This window comes from Bombus affinis, chromosome 4, assembly GCF_024516045.1.
Source record: "Bombus affinis isolate iyBomAffi1 chromosome 4, iyBomAffi1.2, whole genome shotgun sequence".
NCBI classification, from domain to species: Eukaryota; Metazoa; Arthropoda; class Insecta; order Hymenoptera; family Apidae; genus Bombus; species Bombus affinis.
In genome coordinates, this window is record NC_066347.1 from 3,464,527 (window position 1) to 3,487,402 (window position 22,876).

At 33.1% G+C, this 22,876-nt stretch overlaps 1 protein-coding gene across 22 annotated transcripts in view; it reads left to right on the top strand.

Annotated features, from left to right (window-relative positions):
- LOC126915773 (uncharacterized) overlaps window positions 1–22,876 on the top strand; it is a 139,750-nt gene that overhangs the window by 100,816 nt on the left and 16,058 nt on the right. For all 22 annotated transcript variants that reach the window (XM_050720776.1, XM_050720775.1, XM_050720777.1 and 19 more), the window contains 2 exons: window positions 8,915–8,978; window positions 19,010–19,266. In XM_050720776.1, the coding sequence (XP_050576733.1) occupies window positions 8,915–8,978; window positions 19,010–19,266 (321 nt within the window). The remainder of the gene's footprint in view (window positions 1–8,914; window positions 8,979–19,009; window positions 19,267–22,876) is intronic.

The following is a 22,876-nucleotide window of genomic DNA, read 5'->3' on the forward strand; positions in this document are numbered from 1 at the left end:
TGCTTTAGAAGATAAAGTATCGCGTAGCTATGAATTTTAACGAGTAATATATATGCTACGATGAAAATTTCCATGATAATAAGAATTAATAGAATACCGTAATTAACGTTCTCCGAGTACTGATTTGATCAAGACGAATTACGTATTTAAAATCACTGGCTAATTACATTTTCTGTTTCCGACGATGAAAAATATATAAAGAATAAAGGGGACAGGGACGAGAAACACGCAGTTTTGCATGATTTTCCATTTTATAACACATTTTTTTTTATGAGAACCGGGACTGCAAAAGTATCAAAGCACAAGGATTGTAATATCCAAAATGCTGTCCGTAAGATAGTAGTAAATATTTGGTGTACTAATTAAAAACAGAGAATGTTCACTTTATACTGGAACAAAATACAGATAGAAATAATGAATACTTTATTAATCCTACACGTGTCGACTTTAATTCAATACATAAATATGATAATTAGACAACAAATTAACATATGTGAATGATTCGTTTAAATTCCGAAAATCCCTTGCATCTTTTGTTTTAGTGCATCATCTTTTATTCTTATTACAAATAAATTCAGTCGTCCTTATTAATTTTTAATCTCATGCTTGCTGAAGTTTCTAGATAACTCAATTAACATTGAAATTGCAAATCTGCGATATACCAAATTAAATATACTAAATACAAATGACTGCAACTAGTGCGACGCGATGACAATTAATGGACACATTTAAAAATAATAGATAATTATAATAATCAAAAATCTAAAATATATTGTATCGACGAGATTTATAGTTTCGGTATTAACAATTCCTGGACCGTCCTTTCGACGTTTCGTATCGTTTGAAGGTTCATGGCTGCAAGCGTACGGCGCATTGCACAACTATGCGAATAAGCTGCTTTCCATTTATAAGTTCGCAACATTAGCAACATATTGCGATTGTACCAGAGATTGCATAACATATACCAGCCAGCTAGGAAATTCTGTTTGTCGAGTGCAGACGTGGGAACTTAAAGAATATGATATTCAGCAACCAGTGGATAGAATTAGGAATAAAGGAAGAACGACCAGCTGCGTGAGCGTGACCTGTTTAAATAATAGCAATTTACTATATGAACTGTTACTATTGATAAAATATCTATAGGGTATCTCATTTTCATTGACCCACGCAAACATCTAAACGAATATTCGAAACAGTGTTTCAAAGAAAACTCACTTTGTTTCGAAAGGGACATGTCATGATGGCCAGAAATCTTATCTAGATGAACGTGCCTTCGAGATTTCAACGTGGTCTTTGTTCTTTTTTTATGGAACCATAGATTCTTTATGCACCACTCTATGCATATCTCAATTCTCTATAAAAAAGTATTATGGTGGTTGGATCAAGAAATGATTACTTTGAAAGATATTTTAACTTTAATCTTGTGCAACTTATCGTTTGAAGGATAACGTAGCGTCTTTACGTTTATGTTTCTCTTGTCTTTCATACACTCAATTTCACGAAATCAGCATTGAAATATCTTTTAAACTAAGCATTTTCAGATACAAGTATCTTATCTACTTGTTTGTAGAGAATGAAAAAGTGCATCGAATGGTGTATAAAAAATTGTATAAATCCATGTAAAAAAAATAAAGCTCGCATTGAGATCTCGAGAATTCGCCTTCACCCAAACAAACCTGGTGGTCGTCGTAAGAATATTCTTAAAATAGAACAAGTTTTGTATGAAATACTTTTTCGAGCAACGTGTACTTTAGCAAATATTTACATGAATCGATGAAAATGAGACGCTCTGTATACAGTACACTCGGATTGATTATCCCATGGAGAGATTTATAATCGTGTTGCTAAAAATGAATATAAATTATCAGCACGAATTTACCATTTTTCTTCTGCTTCATTTTGTCATATCGTATTATATACACGCGCTTAATCGAGGAATGGAAACGATAAACGGTGGTAAACGTCAGAAACGAAGATTTCCAATAGAAACAAAGAACACATTTCTATTTGATTCATTAAGATCAGCGAATGTTATTGTTTTTATTATTTTTACCAACTAGTTGTTTTGTTAATTATCTGCGCGTTTTTCACTTTTGATAATAACACATTGTTTCTCAATGATTAGTTGTAAATTATAAGTGGGCTATACTTGATTATTATTTATTATTTATATTATTTTATTATATTATATAATAAATTATTTTATTATTTGATAGATTTGGTTATTATTAGGTTATTTGATAGATAATAGACATATATAATAAGTGAAGAGTTAGACGATAGACAGTAGATATGGGTAGTAAAATAAGGTTAAGATAAGATTGTGTGTGCGAGTAGGTGGATATGTGTATAGATGATTAAGTGAGAGTACAAGGCAATGGGAAATGATTGTGAACCGAGTTCTTTTTATGACTGGCAGACTGAAAATAAACTATACTACCACTTAAGATATTTGTAGGGTAGATTGTTTCTTTTTGCAATTTCTTTGAAATTTTGACGATACGTCATCTATACGTGATTTAATTGTTAGAGAGCCTAATCTCATCGAAATGGAGATATTCACCTTCAGAGTAGGAAAATTTAACAAGTAATCCTTATAATAAGCCGCTGCAAGCATAACTTTTTGATCAATTATAAACAAAATATCGTTCTTACAAAGTTGTTAAAAAACTAATATGTTGGTAAGAATGATGACCAGAAGAATCTTTTTTTAAAAAAAAAAGTTTAGCTCTCACCTCATCGTTTTCGAATAAATTTATTGTTAAGTACGTGTAATATCGATAAATTCGGTGTCCAAAATACTACATGTCCTAATATGAGACTATCGTCGTATTCGTTTCTCAATTGTTTGTTGGTGTATGCGCGTGGAAAGTACAGACAATGAAGAAATTTTCTCCTAGAGGTAGAATCTCAAACGTGCGTGAAGAATAAAGTATTTCGAGTGTCAGCGTCATTTACTTTTGCGGGATATTGTCGCGCTATAAATACCTTTAGTGAGATATCAAGAAACTCTGCAATTTAGTGTTAATTCTATCACTTTTATCATTTATCACTTGTTAGCTGTTCATTTTCGCCATTTAACCCTTTTATAGATTTGGAAGAAGAATAAGTGATGAAAAATTATTCTGAATTACTTGAATTTATACATTTATAACATATTTCATTTTCTCAAGCACAGCTAAAATAAATCACCGCAGCATTTAAAATTTTGTTCACCGTAAGAGCAATTTTTAGTTACCCTTTGGATTAGTAAAATTCCACACTAAAGAGATTGCTTTTTATTTTTTGAACCACTCATATCATTTATCATTTCAACCTCTCAATTTTGACGATTCGTTCACTTGCTATACTTCATTTTGGAATTAAATTGATGTTTCTTCGATAACTCTGGCAGCATGGGTTTACTTCTACGGCAAAGTACAAGCGAAAGAATGTTGCGAGAGATTTCCTCCAAGTTTCCACGGCTTTCCATCCGATTGTTGTTGCATTCGACGAATGAATGGTTCCTTTTTCGTGTTCCCTGACAGCCTTCCCTTGAGAACCAGACCAGATCCTTGCAAAAGATTCTGCGGTTACTTTTAACCTTTACCTTCGATCAAAGGCGATGCAACGATCCTTTGATCATAAAGCAGAATTAGTTTTTCGTAATCAACGTCGAAGCCAAAGAATATTTCGAAACGGTATCACTATATCGCGCGTATACCATTTATTTCTCTTAGACCTTTGAATACGGAAATCATTACTCCGTATATTTAGTTGGTTAAGTAGTTATTTGAAAGTAAACCTAATTTAATCTTATTTAACATAGAAATAATGGTTACTGAAGATAGTCTATACAGGGAGTCTCGGGTAAAGCGAAATATCTGAAGAAGGAAGAAAACGCAGATAGCCAGAGGCTAATAGCAAGGGCAAGATGCGGAAATGTTAAGGAAATGGTTACTGGTTGAAAGAGGAAAAAAGAAAATGTGCTTTATGTAGTTTAGAGATAGGCAGCTTAAAACATTAATCAAAAGATTGCTTTAGAGGACTAAGAGAGAAAGATATAGTAGAAGATAAAATATGCGAAGCGATGATAAACTGGTTAAGAGTTTCGGGAAAAAGCGTAAAGATATAGATAATGAACTAATTGTGAGTCAAACGTAGCTATGTTATAGTATTAGGTTGTCCGAAAAGTTTCTTTCGTCTTATAAGGAAATAATAGACGCACAATGTTTTTTGTTTCATATTAGTTTATTGAATTATGCACGAACATAATAATAAAAATAGAACGAAATGAATCATACCTAATTCAATAAAATAATATAAAACGGAAATCGTTGTTCGTCTATTATCACCTTATGAAACGAAAGAAACTTTTCGGACAACCTAATACATAGATTAAGTATTGGATGGTGTATATAGGTTGAGAGAGACAAAGATATATATGTTTGATTAATTTATTAATTTTGATTATAATTTTTAGATATAAGAGGGAATATGTGTTTCGAGTGGAAGTGTGGATGGGTGTGGGTCTTTGGATGCACTGATGGATGCTTTAAGAAATATAAAAGAATGAGTGGGAGTTAGAATGTGTAAGCCAAGTACTTTTTCCGGACTATGAAGCCGAAAAATACACGAATATCTCGTCCATCTTGAGCATCTTAGACGTTTCTTCTTTATTTTAATAATATGTAATTCTAATCCCTGGAGGTCACAGAATACAACTTGCTTTGCATAATATACTAAATCACCCAACAACCTTCCATCCCATATCATATCTCAGTGGCCTCACGCTTCTGCTTCGTATGCTGCTCATATCCCTATTCTTTGGGCGTTCCTTTGGTCGTCAATGTCTATTCTCATTGCTAACATCATTCTATTTATATATAAACTTATGTCTAAACTTACTTATTACATCCTGATAATGCAAATTGCATCTACAAACTATTTCCCTTCTTCCTTCATGAGCATCTTAAATATCGCATTTGTATTTTATAATAGAAAAGATCGTGGAAGAAAAATATTGCTTGTTTAAGGAAGCAAATATTATAAATAATCTGCAGATGTTTATACGATGTTTTTAGTTTTACGAATATAAACTGCTACTCGCATTAGAAAAACTCTGATGAACTAAAAACTGAAGATTCGTTAAGCACGGAATACAAAAGTAGTTTTTTTACTACGCAAAAAGGTAATGACATTAGATTTATACGTATATGGGTTCATAATTTATGGCGTTCATTAAATGGTTGAACGTCGACAGATAAGTAGGTCTATAATACACGGTGAATAACTCGTTTATACCTCCGAAAAGGTTAACCTGCGAATTTTTTCAAATTATCCTCTTACTATATTGTAAGATTGAATTAACATACTAGGAAGTATGTCAACTTGGTATTACGACTTAGAAAACCGTGCAGAATCTCAACTAGTCTCAACGAGTCCTTGTTTGTCTGATAAGAATTCTAAAAATTCGATGTCGTTCATTACGACGATTCAAAATATCGAAAGTTGTTGTCCGAATAGCTTTGCTTAAATTTTAACTAATTCCTATGGACAATCACGAGTTAATGAGGCCAATAAAAGACTACGTGTCTAGAATCACTCGTATCGAGCATCTCGTTCAGTTCACAACGTATTTCAATAGTTCCATGTGTCGTGCTAATAATTCGAGTAATTAGAGTATTCCCAATTTAATAACTAACAACACCAAAACTAAATCAATCTTCAACGCTTTACACTTTTTTAATTTAACACTTTCATAAGCCTCTGATAAATCTTATCGAGTCTTAGGGTCTTTAGAGGAAATCTTTAATGCATATCGGTACTTGCCATTGATAACGACACAACTCGAAAAATACAAATTTCAGAGGAGAAGCTTTTTAAAATTTGCAAAGAAATCTTCTTGTGTCACTTCAAACGCATTCTAAGGCTGACTTAATACAAGATAATACAAGGTAACGCTATTCTCGAAAGCGGTAGAACCTTCTATTCGTAAGGTCAGAGAGCAACAGCGTTGTTGAAAAACCAAAGTCAGATTGATAACGACGTAGATAATGATTTTGCCCTCTGACGCAAAACTGATTATATTTAACAAGGAATTATAAATATAGCGTTTTACACGATGAAAATAGAGACATAGCGTAGACCATTGTAATTGGATAAAAGGAAAATTGAAATTCTTTCAGTCGTGTCACTTTAGTCTATGCCAAGCGGCGATATGCATTAAAGATTTCTGCTCGCAATTTTCGCTGGCTAAGTTCGAGAATGGAAAAATATAAAAATCATAATATTTCCATAGTGTTCAGGGATTCGAGGAATTCTTTCCGTAACACTGGTGATTTCAAGCATTCCATTAACCTTTTTCCCCTCCGATTCTAAAGATTCGGATTTTCTTTTCCTTCCGATTACGAAGTCCTCTATCATAAGCGTATAAATAAGAAAGCAACGATCTTAACCACGCTTCCAATTTTTCCAAGAGTTTCCCATGTTTCCCTTCTGAAAACGTATTCAACGTGTATCGACTACGTAACGAGTGTTTCATCGAGCGTGCGCGAAAGATTTCGAGATCCGACTATGTAGTCCACAGGTCCACAGAATTCACGAATTCTGCCAAGTTCTTCTACGTGGCCGGTGTAATGAGCACTTCCTGTCGTTCCTTCGAGGATTCTTCTGTTTCGCAGGCCTATCACGGAGTTGGTAATCGTCCCTGCATCAGAACGGTAGCTTAGGTGCCTCGAAATCCAGGTCGCCCCATTTTGCAATTGGCAATCGGCCTGATCCGCTGGCGAGAAGACTGCCAGCGAGTTCCAGTCGTCGAGTATTGCCAGGTCGCTGTATCTATCGGTCGCCGGGTCACATCTTCTACCGTTCTTTTTTTTTTTTTTTTTTTAACAAATTACAAACTTATCGTATTCTCATTTTCGTGCCATTTTTATATCGCTTTTCGGTAAATTTTCTATCATTTCTAGAAACTTGTGATGTCTTTCGTTGGATGTATGCGTTCTTTAGTTATCCGTGTATTTTACGTTTCTGTTTAGTTTTGTTATTGAAGCTTAGGCGCCGAGAGGATATAAGTACTAAGAGCATAAAGAATAAGGAACACAAAAGACACCATATAAGGTCAAGTTGAAGTTGTTGGTTTTAAGTCAGGATGTTAAGTACAGAAGATGTTTGATGGTTGGAAAAGAAGACGATAAGTGTAAACCCAAGAATAAAATGTAGCTGCAAATCCGTTTTAAACCAGAAAAGAAGGATAGCTGTCAATAAATTGCGGACATTTATGTAAACTATTATTTGCACAAACACTATTAGAGGAATGGAACCTGGATGGAAATTTATTTTATTTACTAAATATTATAATAATCCGTTTCAGATATTTTAGATATTTCTGCATTTTATGTGCACTCTGTAGCGTATCTGCACCTTTAAGTTTTCCATAAATACATAAAAATTCGCAGTCTAGTTACCATGATTCGCTTCGCGTATTATTTTAAATCAATAGAATAAATCGAAGCGTGTTTTTCTTTCTTTTTTTTTTTGTGTGTGCTTCCAATTTAATTTTAATTTGTGTAATTGAACTTTAATAAAAAATCTATATTGAAACATTTTTTCCCTATATTAAATTTTTTTCAGAACTTTTTCATAATTCGCGATAGATAAGCTTCAACGTTCTGAAGCTCTTATCGGACTCGTTCGTCTTCTTTTCTCGTTTCTTGTCGACATTCGCGTCGTATCTTCTCTTCCTGTTTTCGTTCGTTATTATTCTCCCGCAGCCGAACCCACCTCGTATTTTCGACATCCAGGACAGTCTTCAATTCCTCTGTTTTCCAAAGAAAATTCATCGAAGTCTATTTTTCACGAGAACGGAAGGAAGTCGGGCGAGGAAAGAAGAGAGAATTGATTCAAACGCGCGGGAAGTTCGCGGAGTTCAGTTTCGGAGATGGGGTTGCAGGTTGTCGAAGTAGCGGAAGTCCACGGCGTAGGAACACTGTCCGAAGGTGTTCGCGTTAAAAGTTCTTTTCGTTCTTTTCGAATGAGATAGGTGGAACACTAGCAACTGAACTTAGATTTATTGATTTCTGTGAAATTGGAATTGCAATAAAGAAAAAGATTCTTAGTTCTACGACATACAGGAAATGTAAAATTTGTAGTTCTTATTGATCTTGAAATTGAGTTGAAAAACTATTGTACTATATTTCTTCAAGTATAATATTTTATCGTTTCAAGAAAACGAATGTTCATTTAGCAAAGAAAAATTCGATAGTTTTGCGAATTTTATTAGAATCGCCACGGTACAGATGCTAGGTGAGGCAAATCTCTATTTAGATTCCATTTCCTTAATCGTACTCATAAAAGCGCAAATTTGTATAAATGGTACACGTTCTACGTGTAAGAGAAAAGGAACATGTTTTTAATTATCCTGATCTGATCGCTAAGTATTTTACTATGGCGAAATGGAATTAACTCCCTGGCGAGGTTCTCAACTAACTCCACGAAAGATTTAAATCTAGACTTGTAATCTTAAGACTCGACCTAATTCGAAATTATTGATGTAAGACGGATTAGTGTCATGCGTTACTTGAGCGAAATTATAGCGGTGTCTATATCGCGCGAAATATTTCAGGATCTTGCAGTAACAGTGTTAAATAATCGAACACGTTACGAATGTAATTTCTAATTTCTGTTACGTTGAAATTAATTTCAAAGTGGATTTTACGTATTTAATCTACGTCCGTTTTATTCGCAATGAGAAATGCATTTTATTATTCTCGTGTTTACAAATGCAGAAGGTAAACACACCACCCTTTTTTACCTTGGATATAATAAAAATTATTTTTAATTTCGTATTAATGTCGCCACTTAATTTATTCACTTTCCACACTTATATTTGTCAAAAGAATAAAACGTTACGTAAATTCTTTTATCGTTACAGAGGAGAAGTGCGGAGATAACGGTGGACAGTGGGGAGCAGAATGCCGTGTTCATCCGCATTTCCGGTGAGTGTAACTCGTGCTGCATTAAAAATTTAAATGAGCGTTGACTTATTTATCTTTTTTAAACCGTTGTCTTTTCATTTACATAATGAATTTGGAAATGATGTTATACAAATGCAACATCCAGTCGAGTCACAGTATTTTAAATATTCTTTCCCTTACTCATAAATATATATACGATGTTTAAAAATACATTGCTACAAATAGAAGTAATACAAATGTTATAAATATTGCAAGTGTCGCGTGTATATTTTTCTTTTCTCGTTTTTAAAATTACGAATACTTGTATGAAAATAATATCGAGAAGTTTCTTCTCAATTATGTACAACGAACGTAAATACTTTGTCCGATTAAAGCGCTTATCTCGTTTACCTTATCATCGCTTTTTTCCTCTTACTCCTACGTCTCTGTACATAGAATCGAATATCAATTTATCATCACATTACGCAAAAGGTACGCCGATTATCGAAATCTTGGATGCATATTACAATAATTCATCACGGAATACATAATTATAAGAGCATATTCAGAAATTGATTTTATAACTTTCGATTAATTCAGATAATTAACGAGCTATTCCTATTACGATCGCTTCTCGAGATGTTCCCTCTTTCAGATTATCGCATTCTTATGATCTATAGACTTTACCATACGTGCCTCCAAATTATGGATATTATATCGCAGTAATTCACTTAGACACGGAAAATTTATTTCACGAAAAACGCCCTTTTCCGATTTAATATTTTCCGATTCTACAAAAAGGACATTTCCACAAAAATGTCTAAAGAAATTTTAACTTTCACGAAATATCAACAGGGAATTTTTGTCGACTTTCATATTGACGCTTTCGGACAAACATGTACTTTTTTAAATCTATCTTTTGTAGTACATAATATAATACATTATATATATCCGCGTTCAAAATTAATAACGCGTTAGTTTTGATTACATAAGTTATAGATGACTATGTGAATAGAATTCATGCTGTAAAATTGCATAATATTATCGAAAATTAAATTTTAATGCAGAAAGTACCAGTTTATAAGTATTTCTTCCATTATCGATATAATCTGGTATTAAATTAAGTTACGAAAGTAATCTTTTTCACATATTTGTTTTCTATCCGATAAATATTTGTAAAGACTCTTATATCTGTTTTTATTACTTTGTATTTACTTACGTGTGCGTTCAATCGCGTTTAACGGGGTATTGCACATATGTAATTACTTTCAACGTTGTGATCCATCATAACGAAACGCGAAGAAACCCGATATTCGAAAAAGGGGCATCCAGAGTCATCTTTTTGCAGCTTTGTCATTTTTTACTAGAAATAAAGTAATCATATTTCTCGACATAATTTTATTCTACATTAAAAGGTGAAATCTGTACAGTGCCGATTTTACAGGCTTTTCATAAATACCGCGATTCTATAAACGAAAGAAAGCTTTAACTTTGAACATCTCGAAATATAATTTTGACAGATACGTGAATAGTATTCCAAATAACTTCTCGTTTGCTTCTGTTAAACGATCGCAAAATTTAATATTTCTTTGCTTCCGAAAAAATATCATACCATGAGAATCCTTCTAATCAAATGCCAATGTTTCTTTTAACGCTTTTACTCCCAAATTGTCCTTATGAATGTTGGAAAAACGTTCGCGCCTTAGTTTGCGTACGAGTCAAATTACTATGCAACAAAAAGAAAGAGAAAAGGAATTTAACACAATTGCGATTCATTGTTCCGCTAGACAATACTAGCGTACTCTCATGAAATAAATGAGAAACCAGCGTTTTACGAAGAATAAAATTCAAATGGTTCAGGAGGAAATAGCAAGCATTGCGCTACTGAAGCATCGCGAAACAACAACAAAAATAAATCAAGCCCTTTGCCGCAGTGGGATTTGGTCGAACCATTGCCCATTGTCCACTTTTTCCCGTCCCTATGGTAGTGAATCTGTTTGCAGCCATAAATTCAATTCGAATTGTTCGCAAGAACGCTGAAACAGAATCGCATCGTGTAAATGAAGTTGGAAACAAACTATTGAAACGCGAAATTATTATCATACTAAGAAACCACGCAGCGTAATAAATCATTGTCGCTGTAAGTGCTAGCTTTTCGTATAGCTTACTCGGACGATTTAGCTTATTCGAAGGAAATTTGGAATTTTAGTTTTCCAACACCGCAGAACTCCATTTATCTGAAACGAAATTTTGGTTATCGCCTGATTAATTGAACTTTTGCCGATTAAATTCTCTTGTCCGTGAGTTCCTATCGTGTGAACGGAAAATAACAGATAGCCAGAGATATCGACGAGTTTCTATTATATGAACTTCAATTATATAAACTATCTGTTCGTCGATATCTGTTCTGATAAATGCAGTTCTACCGTAATTACAATAGTAAATACGTACGGATTATTCTACGATTACGCTTCATAGCTATCTCCAACTTCGAGTAGATAGCGAGTTTCGTTGAGATTTTTATCGATTTTACAAAAGTGAGTCACAGAGAATCTCCTAAAATTATAAATCTGTAAAATCCCTATGAAAAATTACGAATCGATTATTTCGACAGTTCTATAGATCCTTGCCGATAAATAAAGAAACTTGCTCAAAACAAGGATACGAAAGGGTAAGAAAAAGTATAAGGAGTAATCAACGCTAGTTAAGATTTGTGCTGAAGTGCCATTCGATCGATTTGCTCGGTAATAAACCGGTTGATCGATAAGGAAAACATCGATCGAAATAGACAAACGTGCAGAGAACGCTGGTTAATGAACGATACAAGGAATCATGGCACCGCACTATTAATCTTTTAATTGGTCGTTAGAACCGAAGGGAATAATTGAAACAATTAAACGGTGAATTCTAACTTACGATTGAGTTTTCTCAAAACGTCCGATTCGACTAGAAAAAGGTTTACGAGATAGAAAACGGGAATGACGATCGGGAAGTATTGTGTTTTTCCCACGACAGTGTCGATAAACGATAATGGACCCTTGTGTTTGCCATATTTGTCTTGTCTAACGAAACGTTCCTGTCCGATTGACTGTGTGTTTACCGATCCTGGACTTAACAGATAGCCGCTCATTGAATGCGTCAGTAAATCGTTAACCTTCGATTTCACGATGGGACTTCTCTGTCCGCGCCTTTCTTTACTCCTTGTCTCCTTTGTTTTCTCTCTTTTTCTACCTTTTCGATTCGGACGCATTTTACGCCAATAAAATTGCGTACAGTGGCTACAAAAATCATCGTACGAGGGTCGTCCAGATATTAATAGTCGTCGATTTTGAAATAACAACGATACAAATGCATTTTAAAAACTTCTTTTTATTTGCAACTTTAGTATATGTACTAAGTTAATTTTCAATATAATCAGTAGCCTTATTTCAATGCTTATCGTAACGATAAATACGAGTTTTTGTATACGTCATACACTTTCTTCGTCATTCACTTCCGCCGTTTACACGTAAGCATCGTCTTGCACAGTCCCGTAAATCATCATTTCTTGCGAGAAACGTTATCGTTGATTCTGTAAGTACATTCAATCTCGGTCTAATCTACACTGTAGAAGATCTACTTTCTGGACAACCGTTTATTATATCAACTACATGTATATCAGTTATTACAAAATTACAATTGCCATTAGATTTATATCAGTTAGGTTCAAATATTCGTACATTAAATTTCGTATCATTTACAGGTATCTCCATGTGGTAACTAAAATTTCATATTAAAGTTCATAAATAATTATCAAATAAGATTTCATATTATAAAAGTGGAAATGAAATGACGTCCTCGTTGCGAAACTACTTAGAAATACTTCTTGCGGTCACTGTACTTGCATGAGAGAATGGAAGTTTGGTGCGAATGTTTCTATTAGTAAGTAATTGAGTTTCGAATATCGATTCTGATATACATATTTATCATCGAGGCAGATGGTTGTGAAAATCACATCCGACCATCGGTGAGTTTTGCATGGTAATAGTATGTCGATTATAGGAAGTCTTTCTGGAAGAAGCAGTCTCAGTGAGGTATTACGAAAAAGGATTTTCTTCTGGTGCACATAATGCTTGCAAACTATGAAAATCTTGTATGAAAAAATTGTGCAAACTGTCATTAGAAAAGATCTTGTGAAATTTCTATTTGAGAAACCTGAATGTTTAAAAGTTTGAACGCGCTCGTCCTTTTGTACAAAGTAAGTAAATATAGGCGAATTAAGATTTGGTGGAAGTAAACGACTTAAAATTACGTGATCTAAGATAATATAACATAAAAATGATAAATTCGCGATTGAACGAAGATCAGACGAAAATTAGACGTAAAAGCGGGAAGTCATGTCGATGATTAATCGCTATACGTTTATACGAACGCGTTAATGCTCGTGCTGAGAAGCGAAACTGATGGATCTTCCGCCTCGACCCGATAATATTTCAGGAAGTAGCCGAGCTACGAAAGAAAATGCGATGACTGACGTACAGTGCGCTTCCTGAACGCTGCTGAACACTCGAAGCTTTACTATGTATGGAGATGTTTCTTACTTCTGGATGAATGTCTGTTATACGAATGAACTTTCAGAACGAATAATATATCATTTTCTCTATGTTCAATAAGAAAATTTTGTTTTCAAACGTTGATAATTGCATAAACGTGTAACAAGAAGTCGCAAGGAATTGCGAGCTCGAGTTATAAATAACGTTTCGAAGCTTTTTGATCGACACTTGTCATGCTTCATGATTCGAAATAAGAGGAAAACGTTGTACGATCGTCCATCTAAATTATTAATAAAAGCCTGTAAAAGCGATAATTTATATCGACATTTTCAATCGAAATGGAATTCTTTCCAATCTTTTTCAATAAGTATGATATAACGTATATAATAATAGTAATAATATAATGTATGATATATAACATATAGTATAATATATCGTATATATCATAGTGTAATATAACGTATAATTGATATACAATATTTTTCAAACTATCGGAAGTATCCCCGTGCGAAAAAGAAGAATGGTGAAAATATACTTTTAAACCAACTGATATACTCGGCAAAGAACAAATGGGGAAAAGTAACGAAGCGATAACCTCGATGGAATTTACGCGTTATAAAGTCTGTCGGTTTCTTTGACTGATAACACGTATAGCTGCAATTAGGTTAATTAGACAGCGACAGTGCGTGAGCACGCCACAGGCAGTGGCGGATCCAGAAAGGGGCGATTCAAGAGTAATAAAATATAAAAATGCTATGGCAGATTTTGAAAAACTTATTAGGTATATAATTAATGTGAGTTTAATTGTTTACGCTGTAGTATCGGACAGAGGTATTAAAATATAAATTACAAGGAAATTTTAAATCTCGTAAAAGAAGGTTCATAAATGTACCTGGTCGTGTACTCTTACACATTTTGCCCCACCCAAGAAACTCACCTGGATCATCTAATTTTACTGGTCGCGAGAGCCATAGAACGTTTACGTTATCTTTCTACTCGCACTATGAATCAATCTTACCTTTTATATCATTTACTATTACTTATTTGTTATAAAACTTCCGGGTTAGAACTGACTCGCAGTTATATTCGTCTTTGGTTTACATCTATGGTCTACTTCTTCAAGCTTAACATCTTTCATATATAACAATTAGTTCTAAAATTTATAATTTAAACTTGGATTAAAATAGAATTATGTCCAAAGTGTAATAGACAAATTATGTCTATTATCTCTTATGTTCCTTATTCTCTATACTTTTATTATTTATATTCTGTCAGTGCCTAATTTTCAGTAAGATACAGATCCAAACAGGAACGTAAAATATAAATTTTAAGAACTAAGAAATTCTAACAATATAAAATTAAAAAATACAAAAATATAATACAAAACTATAAGTTATGAATATTCCCTGTTCCTCTTTGATCCTCCTTCTACTTTCTCTCTCCTGCTCTCCTCTCTCCCTACTAGCGACTTATCTTTTATATAAATTATTAAAAAATTAAATAAATAGATACAAAAATTCGTAATTCGTTGTCTAATTTTACAAATTCATTCTTCCAGAGTAGACAGCATTTTATTTTAGTGAAGTATATGATATTTTGTTATATACTTTATAATATTTCGTTATAATATTTCATGTCGATATTTGGAGATATTAGCAGCTTTTGAAATATACTATCGCATGTTATGAAATGAAATGTTTTATCGAATGAAACATTAAACACACATAATCCTATCAAAATATATATTCAATCAATGTAATTTAATATTACCGTGACGATGCATCCAATGCGGATTATGGTAATGAATGGTGCAAAAAATGGCTCTGTACTACACGTGGAATTTTATATTTGCTATCTTTTATTATCGAATATCCATTTTATTTTACACGTATCATAAAATACCCATTCTATTTTATCATTTCCAATAATAAAAATCGGCATGCTATATAACACAATATTTTTTCGCTCAATTTCTAATAATCCTTGTATCAATGTTTTCTTACACGAATAATAAATATAACGACGAATAACAACAAACAAGAAGATTTATGTTATCGAAATAAAAAAGTATAAATCAACACGAAGAGATAGGTCCCCTAATCTTTGTTGACCAAGCATTTTTACTTGACTCAAGGATTTCCAATAATAGTATCAATAATAAAACGTACAAAAGCAAATGACTTGCATTATCAACGCAGGGAAATACAGCAATTTTCGTGTTTATATTGATCAAGCTTTCTCCGCGTACATCAATTTCCAATGACAATTCGTTCTCATAATAACATTACATATAAGACATAAAATAACACTATAATAACACTAGTGCGTACTAACATAACACGTTCTTTCTTCGTTTTCTCGCTCAATAAATACAGGGCGTTCACGCTATTAGTTCCCAGCGTTTTTCTCGTAAACGATAAGTATGAAGAAAAAATGAAAGAGGGAGAAGACGAATGATTCAAAGTGATCTATATATTTACGATAATATTTTCCTCGCAAATGCGTAAATGCACGTGCGTTTTGCAGCTGCGCTATTCTTTTAAACGGAAACCTTCCGTTTCGTTTTGCGTACATCGAACCCTCTCGTCTTCTACGAAAAAAATGTATTAGGGTAACACGATCGAAAACTGATTACTAATTTAAAACTAAATATTTTAACTTCAATTTTATAGAGTTTATCATATAAAAGACAAAGAAAACATAAATACAATAATACTGTATTAAAGTTAAAATATCAAAATTAAAGTTAAAATATCTTTTAAACTAAAAAATGCACGAACATTTTCACACTTGCGGGATGAATATTGTCCCGAATATATAGATCACATTGGACCATTCGTCCTTTCTCCTCTTTCGTTTTTTCCCTCATGCTTGTCGTTTACGAGAAAATCGCTGAAAACTAATAGCATGAACACCTTATATATCCAGAGGACATGAAGTTGTTGTTTCGGTATTCCTTAAAATAAAATTGCAATAAAAAATGTTAACTTCTGCGAAGGACCATGAATAGATTGAACCTAACGAACTGGAATTGTATAGGCAGTTGGGAAATTGGAAATTTGTTAATTAAGGTCAACTCTCGTGCACATGGAAGCTAGGTGTCAATGTAGGTTCTAAGATAGTATCGATTAATTGGTTTAAAATTAAATTTTTTTATCTTACATAAGCACGGAGTTCATTTATTTTATTTACTTGGATGCGTTTCAACCGAATCGTTCTCTAGATGAGACATCGTTACGTAAACGTGTAATTTCTAAGGAAAATTTTTTTTCTCCTTTTTCCAATGAAGGACAAGTTTCGTTATCGAGTGGATGTATTCCGGGGAAAAAAGCATGCAAAAGGTTGGAAATAGGTGAAAAGTGGATGAATCGATTTTAAAAATTGTAGTTGTGTAGGTAAACGAAAAGTTGGGAATTTGTTAATTAAGGTCAAGTCCCGTATTCTGCGCGCACGTGAAAGTTCCCATTACGTTTCTATCTTTCCATTGTAAACTCTACAATGCAACAGACTGAGAAACTGAGTAAAATTAAGTCTAGTAATTTTGTGTAGCCACCAATTTTATTCAAGTAAAGCGTGGTCAGGTCTGCTTAAAAGAAGAGTGATTAGCCAAAATTATATATATTTTCTACAATATAATATTTCCTAAAATTATAGTAAAAAGTAAATTAATATATGTCAATAGTATTAGAAATACGTGCAGAGTTTCATAAATATGAAACAAATTATATGTAATTGAAAAGAAAAAGTGACAATTTTTGAGTTACGTAAATATGCGCGTATTTTTGACAAACTGCGCTTTGATTATAATAATTTTGGATAAATGTGTGACAAATTATAGTCAATTAATGACAGTAATCTGTATAAAAATAGCACTAACGATAAAACTTTCTTCTAAAAGTTAATATTCAGTAACAAAGTTAACGTCTTCTATCGTCTTGTCATCTGGAAAACTCTTTATCCTCGGCTTCTTCGAATCTTTCAAGGCCCAATTTTCTTAGTCTGCGAGAGAAATTATTTTTTATAATTTATTAACAATAGAAGCATAATATTATCGAATCATCCAGGCACGTGACCGTTTACTTATTGTTTCCAGCAGAATATTTACACGAGCAGCGAGCGTCATACTCTCGCAACAATACTCTTAATAATTCCGAACACGAGTCCCGATATAGATTATTATATTCCTGCGTATTCATCGTCATTGACCATTTTTGTTTGCGTTCAATCTCGACAAACGGAGAATCGCAGTATCGCGCTGACGTAGAATTAATCTTCCAGCGATCATCGGTTTACTGTATTTATAATTTATCAAAGATTCATTTCGTAACTGCAACTATAGAAAAAGATTGCCAGAGCGATTTGATTTCAAAAATAATTTTACTTTAATGCTACTATTAACATCGAATAGTAATATTTCTCGAGATAAATGTGCAACGATGTGCAACGTGATATACAAATTGTGACAAAAACAAATTCGATGCTCACAGTGTAGAACATCTCAAACACATAAATCCTACAATTCCATAAGACCATTGTTTGTCTTTATTTCAACCATTGACCTTCTAGTACAAAGATAAATTGCGGGTAACATCGAAAACTAAATATCATCCACCATTCATGATACGTGAACTTTCTTTGTTATCTCGATATTTACGTAGCATCAATTATTCGAAAAACGCCCACATATTCATAAAGAAGAGAGCCTGTATTTTATGTCATATTCCTCTTCGTACTTGGTTGTATTTTATTGTTAAAAAAATTCCATGTTTTCATTGATAAACGTCATCGTGTTATTTAGCGTTATTTTTAATGTTAAGATAAAAGTCCACTTGAGAGTAAAACTATCGCGAATTGCTCTCAAGAGTATCTTGACGTAGTGTCCACTTGTGAGAAATACTCTCGAGAGCAACTCGCGATAGCTTTACGTTCAAATAGAAACCTACCTTAATGTCAAATCTCTGATAGCACGGACAACAGAGTATAAGTGAGAATTATTAGTTTTCCAGAGAAAAATTTACTTGCAACCTTCTTGAATATACGATACTATTAGAACCTAAAATAAGATAAAAGAGCAACAAAGAAATTTACCTGTTAGAATCGTAAGCAAAGGACACGGTCACCTGTCTTTAATCTGTACTACCTTTAAAATGTTAAAAGCGACTATTTCATCTTATAGCGACTCGTGCGGTCGCTCTCAACGTATTGTCCACTCTTACGAGAAATACTCGCGAGAACAACTGACAAACGAATACACAGTGAAACTGTTATAGCTGTAGAGCTTCTCTCGTGAATATTTCTCGCAAGCTGACAGGACACTGCGTTGGGAGTGACTATCCGATCTGACAGTAACTTGGATAGTCGCTGTCGGCAGTCTCGACGCAACTGTCCATTTACATACACTTTCGAAAGCAACTGGCGATAATTTTACTCTCGAAGAAACATGCGCACCTATGTACCTTTAACGCGTTAAAATCGCGCCACATATTTCATCTTACGATTCACGCGATTCACATCTAACGATTTCTTTGAATCGCTTCGCAGAAAATGCCGCATTGCCAACATCCGGCGTATCGGTGACTTTGACGGAAGTGCGCAATGAAGCCAAGACAGATACGACGTTCAGACGCTTGTCAGAGGTAGACCGCAACCTGCTAGAGAGTTTGGATATCGGTCGTTCCAGGCCCAGACCCACCGGTCGATTCCTGACGATGCACAAGAGACGCCGTAAGAGGCTTACCACGAGATCCTTAACCGAAGAGCCTGGTATCCTGGACGATATCTTCCACGGCCTGGTTCAGGTAAGCCATTGATCAACGAGGATTTAAACCTTATATGTATATACGTGAAAAGATGCCGTTTTCTTGGAATCGTATCCACTGTTATCTATAAGATTCGGCGTATCTTACGATACGTATCGTTTCGATATTTCATTCGTGTTATTAAGGGAAGTTGGTTAAAGGGATAGAACGTATACAGATTTTATAGGATATTACATTTTATATTTGAATATAGTAGAAAGCTTGTAAGAGAGGAATATATAAGGAAAGGATATCATTGAATGTTTTATAAACCATACTTCTTAATATTGGATTAAAAACTTGGAAATCTTGAAAGTAAACTATACAAGGTTTTTCGTTTCTTCTTCTTTTTTTTTCTCTCTTTTAATATCAGATTAAAAAGTTGGAAATGTCGAAGGTGAAACGTAACGAATGGAAGGAAAGCTTGTAGATTATTTTTGTTTAAATTGTTCCTCGAGTTTAGATTGTGACATAGTGAATTGCAGTTTAAGACAAAGTAGACTATACTATCTCGTGTTATAGAACGTCGGGAGACTTTTGAGCTAATATTTTGAAGTTAAGTTTAGTTGTTTATATTAGTATCTTTGATCAAAGTTGTTGAAAGCTGGTTCATAAATTACGGAATAATCGTATCTGTGTCAGAGCTGCGTTCATTACCTTGGTAATAAAATATATGTGACGTGTATGAAATCGAAAACTAGATGGTTCATATATTCCGTTCGAAAACAAATGCCAAGTTTGTTAATTTTTTTATTTTTTAATATTGAAACTTTCGTATCTCCGTGTTTCCAAATCTTCAAGTTTGCCAATCGTCTAGAAGAACGTTCCAATCTTTCAAGTTTCGAAACTTGAAGACCCCGAAACTTCCCGAAAATTGATATCGATACAAGCAACGCGAAGAAGAAACTTCGCGAAACTTCAAATAGTCTCCCAACCGAAAGGTAGTCGTTTCCTCCTCAGATACTGTTTTAAACTTTCTAACAGACAAGATACATTGTTTACGGCATCGATATAAGTACCGAGGATTTGGAGATTCGTGAAACTTTTTATCTTATGTACATATACTTTGAAAAATCTCGATACGAAATGAAAATTTTCGATCTGCGTGTTAATTTTCTTGCTGTTCTCCGCTTCAATCCCTGGAAGTAATGTAAAAAAATATAATATACTGAGCGGAAGCTATAACTCTCCGATTTTATTTTATTTTATATTATTTTATTGACCGATTGGAAAAAGAACAGCGATGCAAAAGCAGGAAAGTTAATTGAAAAATTTTGATTTTTTATTAGAAACTATTCTACGTACCAATGAGAATCCTGTAGTATAGAATTTATGTGCAATTTCCATTTCTAAATATTTATTAATAATGCTAAAGAATGGTTTCACGATGTCGTTTCTATAGAAAAAGGTATAAATCCCAGTGACCATTAGTTAACTGATTTTTGGCTTTTGTTTATACCATTTATCTAAATGATTGGAACATTGAGTCGTTTTTACAACTAACAGGTAGCACGAACGTATTTTCTTCTACAGATATACTTTCCTTTTTCATGAATTTGTAAAATTATCATGCATAAGTTTTCTTTTCCTCCTGAAAAACTCGTTTCTTAGCACTTACAGTGTTTTTTTACAAGCACTCTTCAATTAGTAATTGTAATTAATGAAACTAGTTATGGTTAATACTTAATTACTAAGTAATGCCTAAGTACTTAAATAGAATTTAATTAGCGAATATGAATTAAAAACTAATGAAATAAAAACAAATCCAATGGAACAAACAAGATCTAAAGCGACATAGAAGGTCGTTGATATTAAAATAGATAAGCGAGATAATTGCGGAAAAAGATCAGTAGATGCATGTAATTTACTATTACATCCACGACGCTTCATTTTTTCCGACTGATTTTGTACAACTTATTAGATCGAAATAAAAAAACTAATTAATTAACGAAACCGGTCCGGGTAATCGGATCGATAAAATCCGAAGTAGTTAAGACACTTAAACTGTTATGTAGTTGAAGCGGAAAACCGATGACACCGGTCGAGTGATCAGAACCTTTGTGCAATTTAACCGGTTAAATGCTAATACATTGCTGGTCAGTAATGATCGTGATACTGGGTGAAAGTCATTGATTCTGCTTAGAATTTACGCGTTCGTTGATTCTCATGTTCCATAGAAATAGGGAAATATCGCTGTATTGCAAGAACAATAGCACCGATGCGAAAAACGTAATTTTTTAAAGAATAAAAAAGGATCGAGTTTACTTAATCATGCTTGTAATTAAATAAAGAAAGAAGATGTTTGATTGCAAGATAATTTTAGTTCACAGAGAAAAAATAATAACGTCTACTTTTTTCTTTTTTTTTTTTTTTTTTTTTTTTTAGAAATGCTGAAAATATGTTTTTTAATGGAAGGAAATATGAATTTTTCATTGTACCGAAAGAAGGGATTACACTTTAATAGAAATTATTCCTGTACAGTTGTTAAAAAAATTTACAAAACACATATACATAATTTCTTAATATTCAATATGCTGAAATTCCAAGCGTGATTTCCTTCATTTTAATTTTATCTGTTAATCAGGATAGTTGTAAAAACAGAGAATAATAAACCACGTGTAGTTAAATTTGAACGAACTTTTTGTTATACTTATAAATTTAATAAATGCATGACCCATTCTATGTATATATATATAATATATATATAATATATATACACACACACTCGGAGGATCAATATTTCATCTTGTGCTTAATGGCATAAGGGTACATTTAGCAGCATATCCATCCAAGTTTCAATTTGTTCCACCCTTTTAAAGTGAAAGAAGATGAAGACCTTCTATCTAAAATCCATTTGAACCTCCTTACACTTTCGTTATTAATTTAAATTCACGTCGATATTAAAAAGTTGAACGTCAATATCATTATAGGAAGTGTATGCAAAATATTCACGCGCATTCACTTTAAGATAATATATTTTCTAATGTCAATTAAATGTATTTACACGTTCTTAAATTCTATTATTTAATGATATAGATGGTGATATCGTTCTAAAAGTAAAACTTACTTGTCGTTCGTTACTGCTTGCATTTTTTTTTGTAAAATTTAGTGATAGAGATTAATTTCGTTTATGTAGGAATGATTTCTGTTACAAAGATCAGCCTTGTCCTTATCGTTAAGTATTACAAACTTGTGTAGCTTGCTTAACCTTGATACGAAATTTCGCACGATATAATTTTTTTTCCTACGTTCATCTTCGATAATAAACTGAATATTATACTATCTAAATCGGGACTTAGCAGTGTAATACTAATAGTTATTTGTAAATATGCAGTGTCTCAATTAGATCACTTAAATATTATTTATGATTGAATGAGAAGCTTATCAGGACAAAGTTAAATTATTTCAGGGCGCAATTTTTTTCCCAAGGTCGAAAAATATAGGGTATCATTTAAAAATACACCGATAACCTTGAAATCTTCTAGAAAAGATGAACTTGAGAAAAAATTCTTCCCACCGTTACACGTGCTTCTTGAAATAGTTTAGCTTCGCCCTGAGAAGTTTTTTCATACAATCGTAAATAAGACAGATATCTAGGTAATCTCGCGTA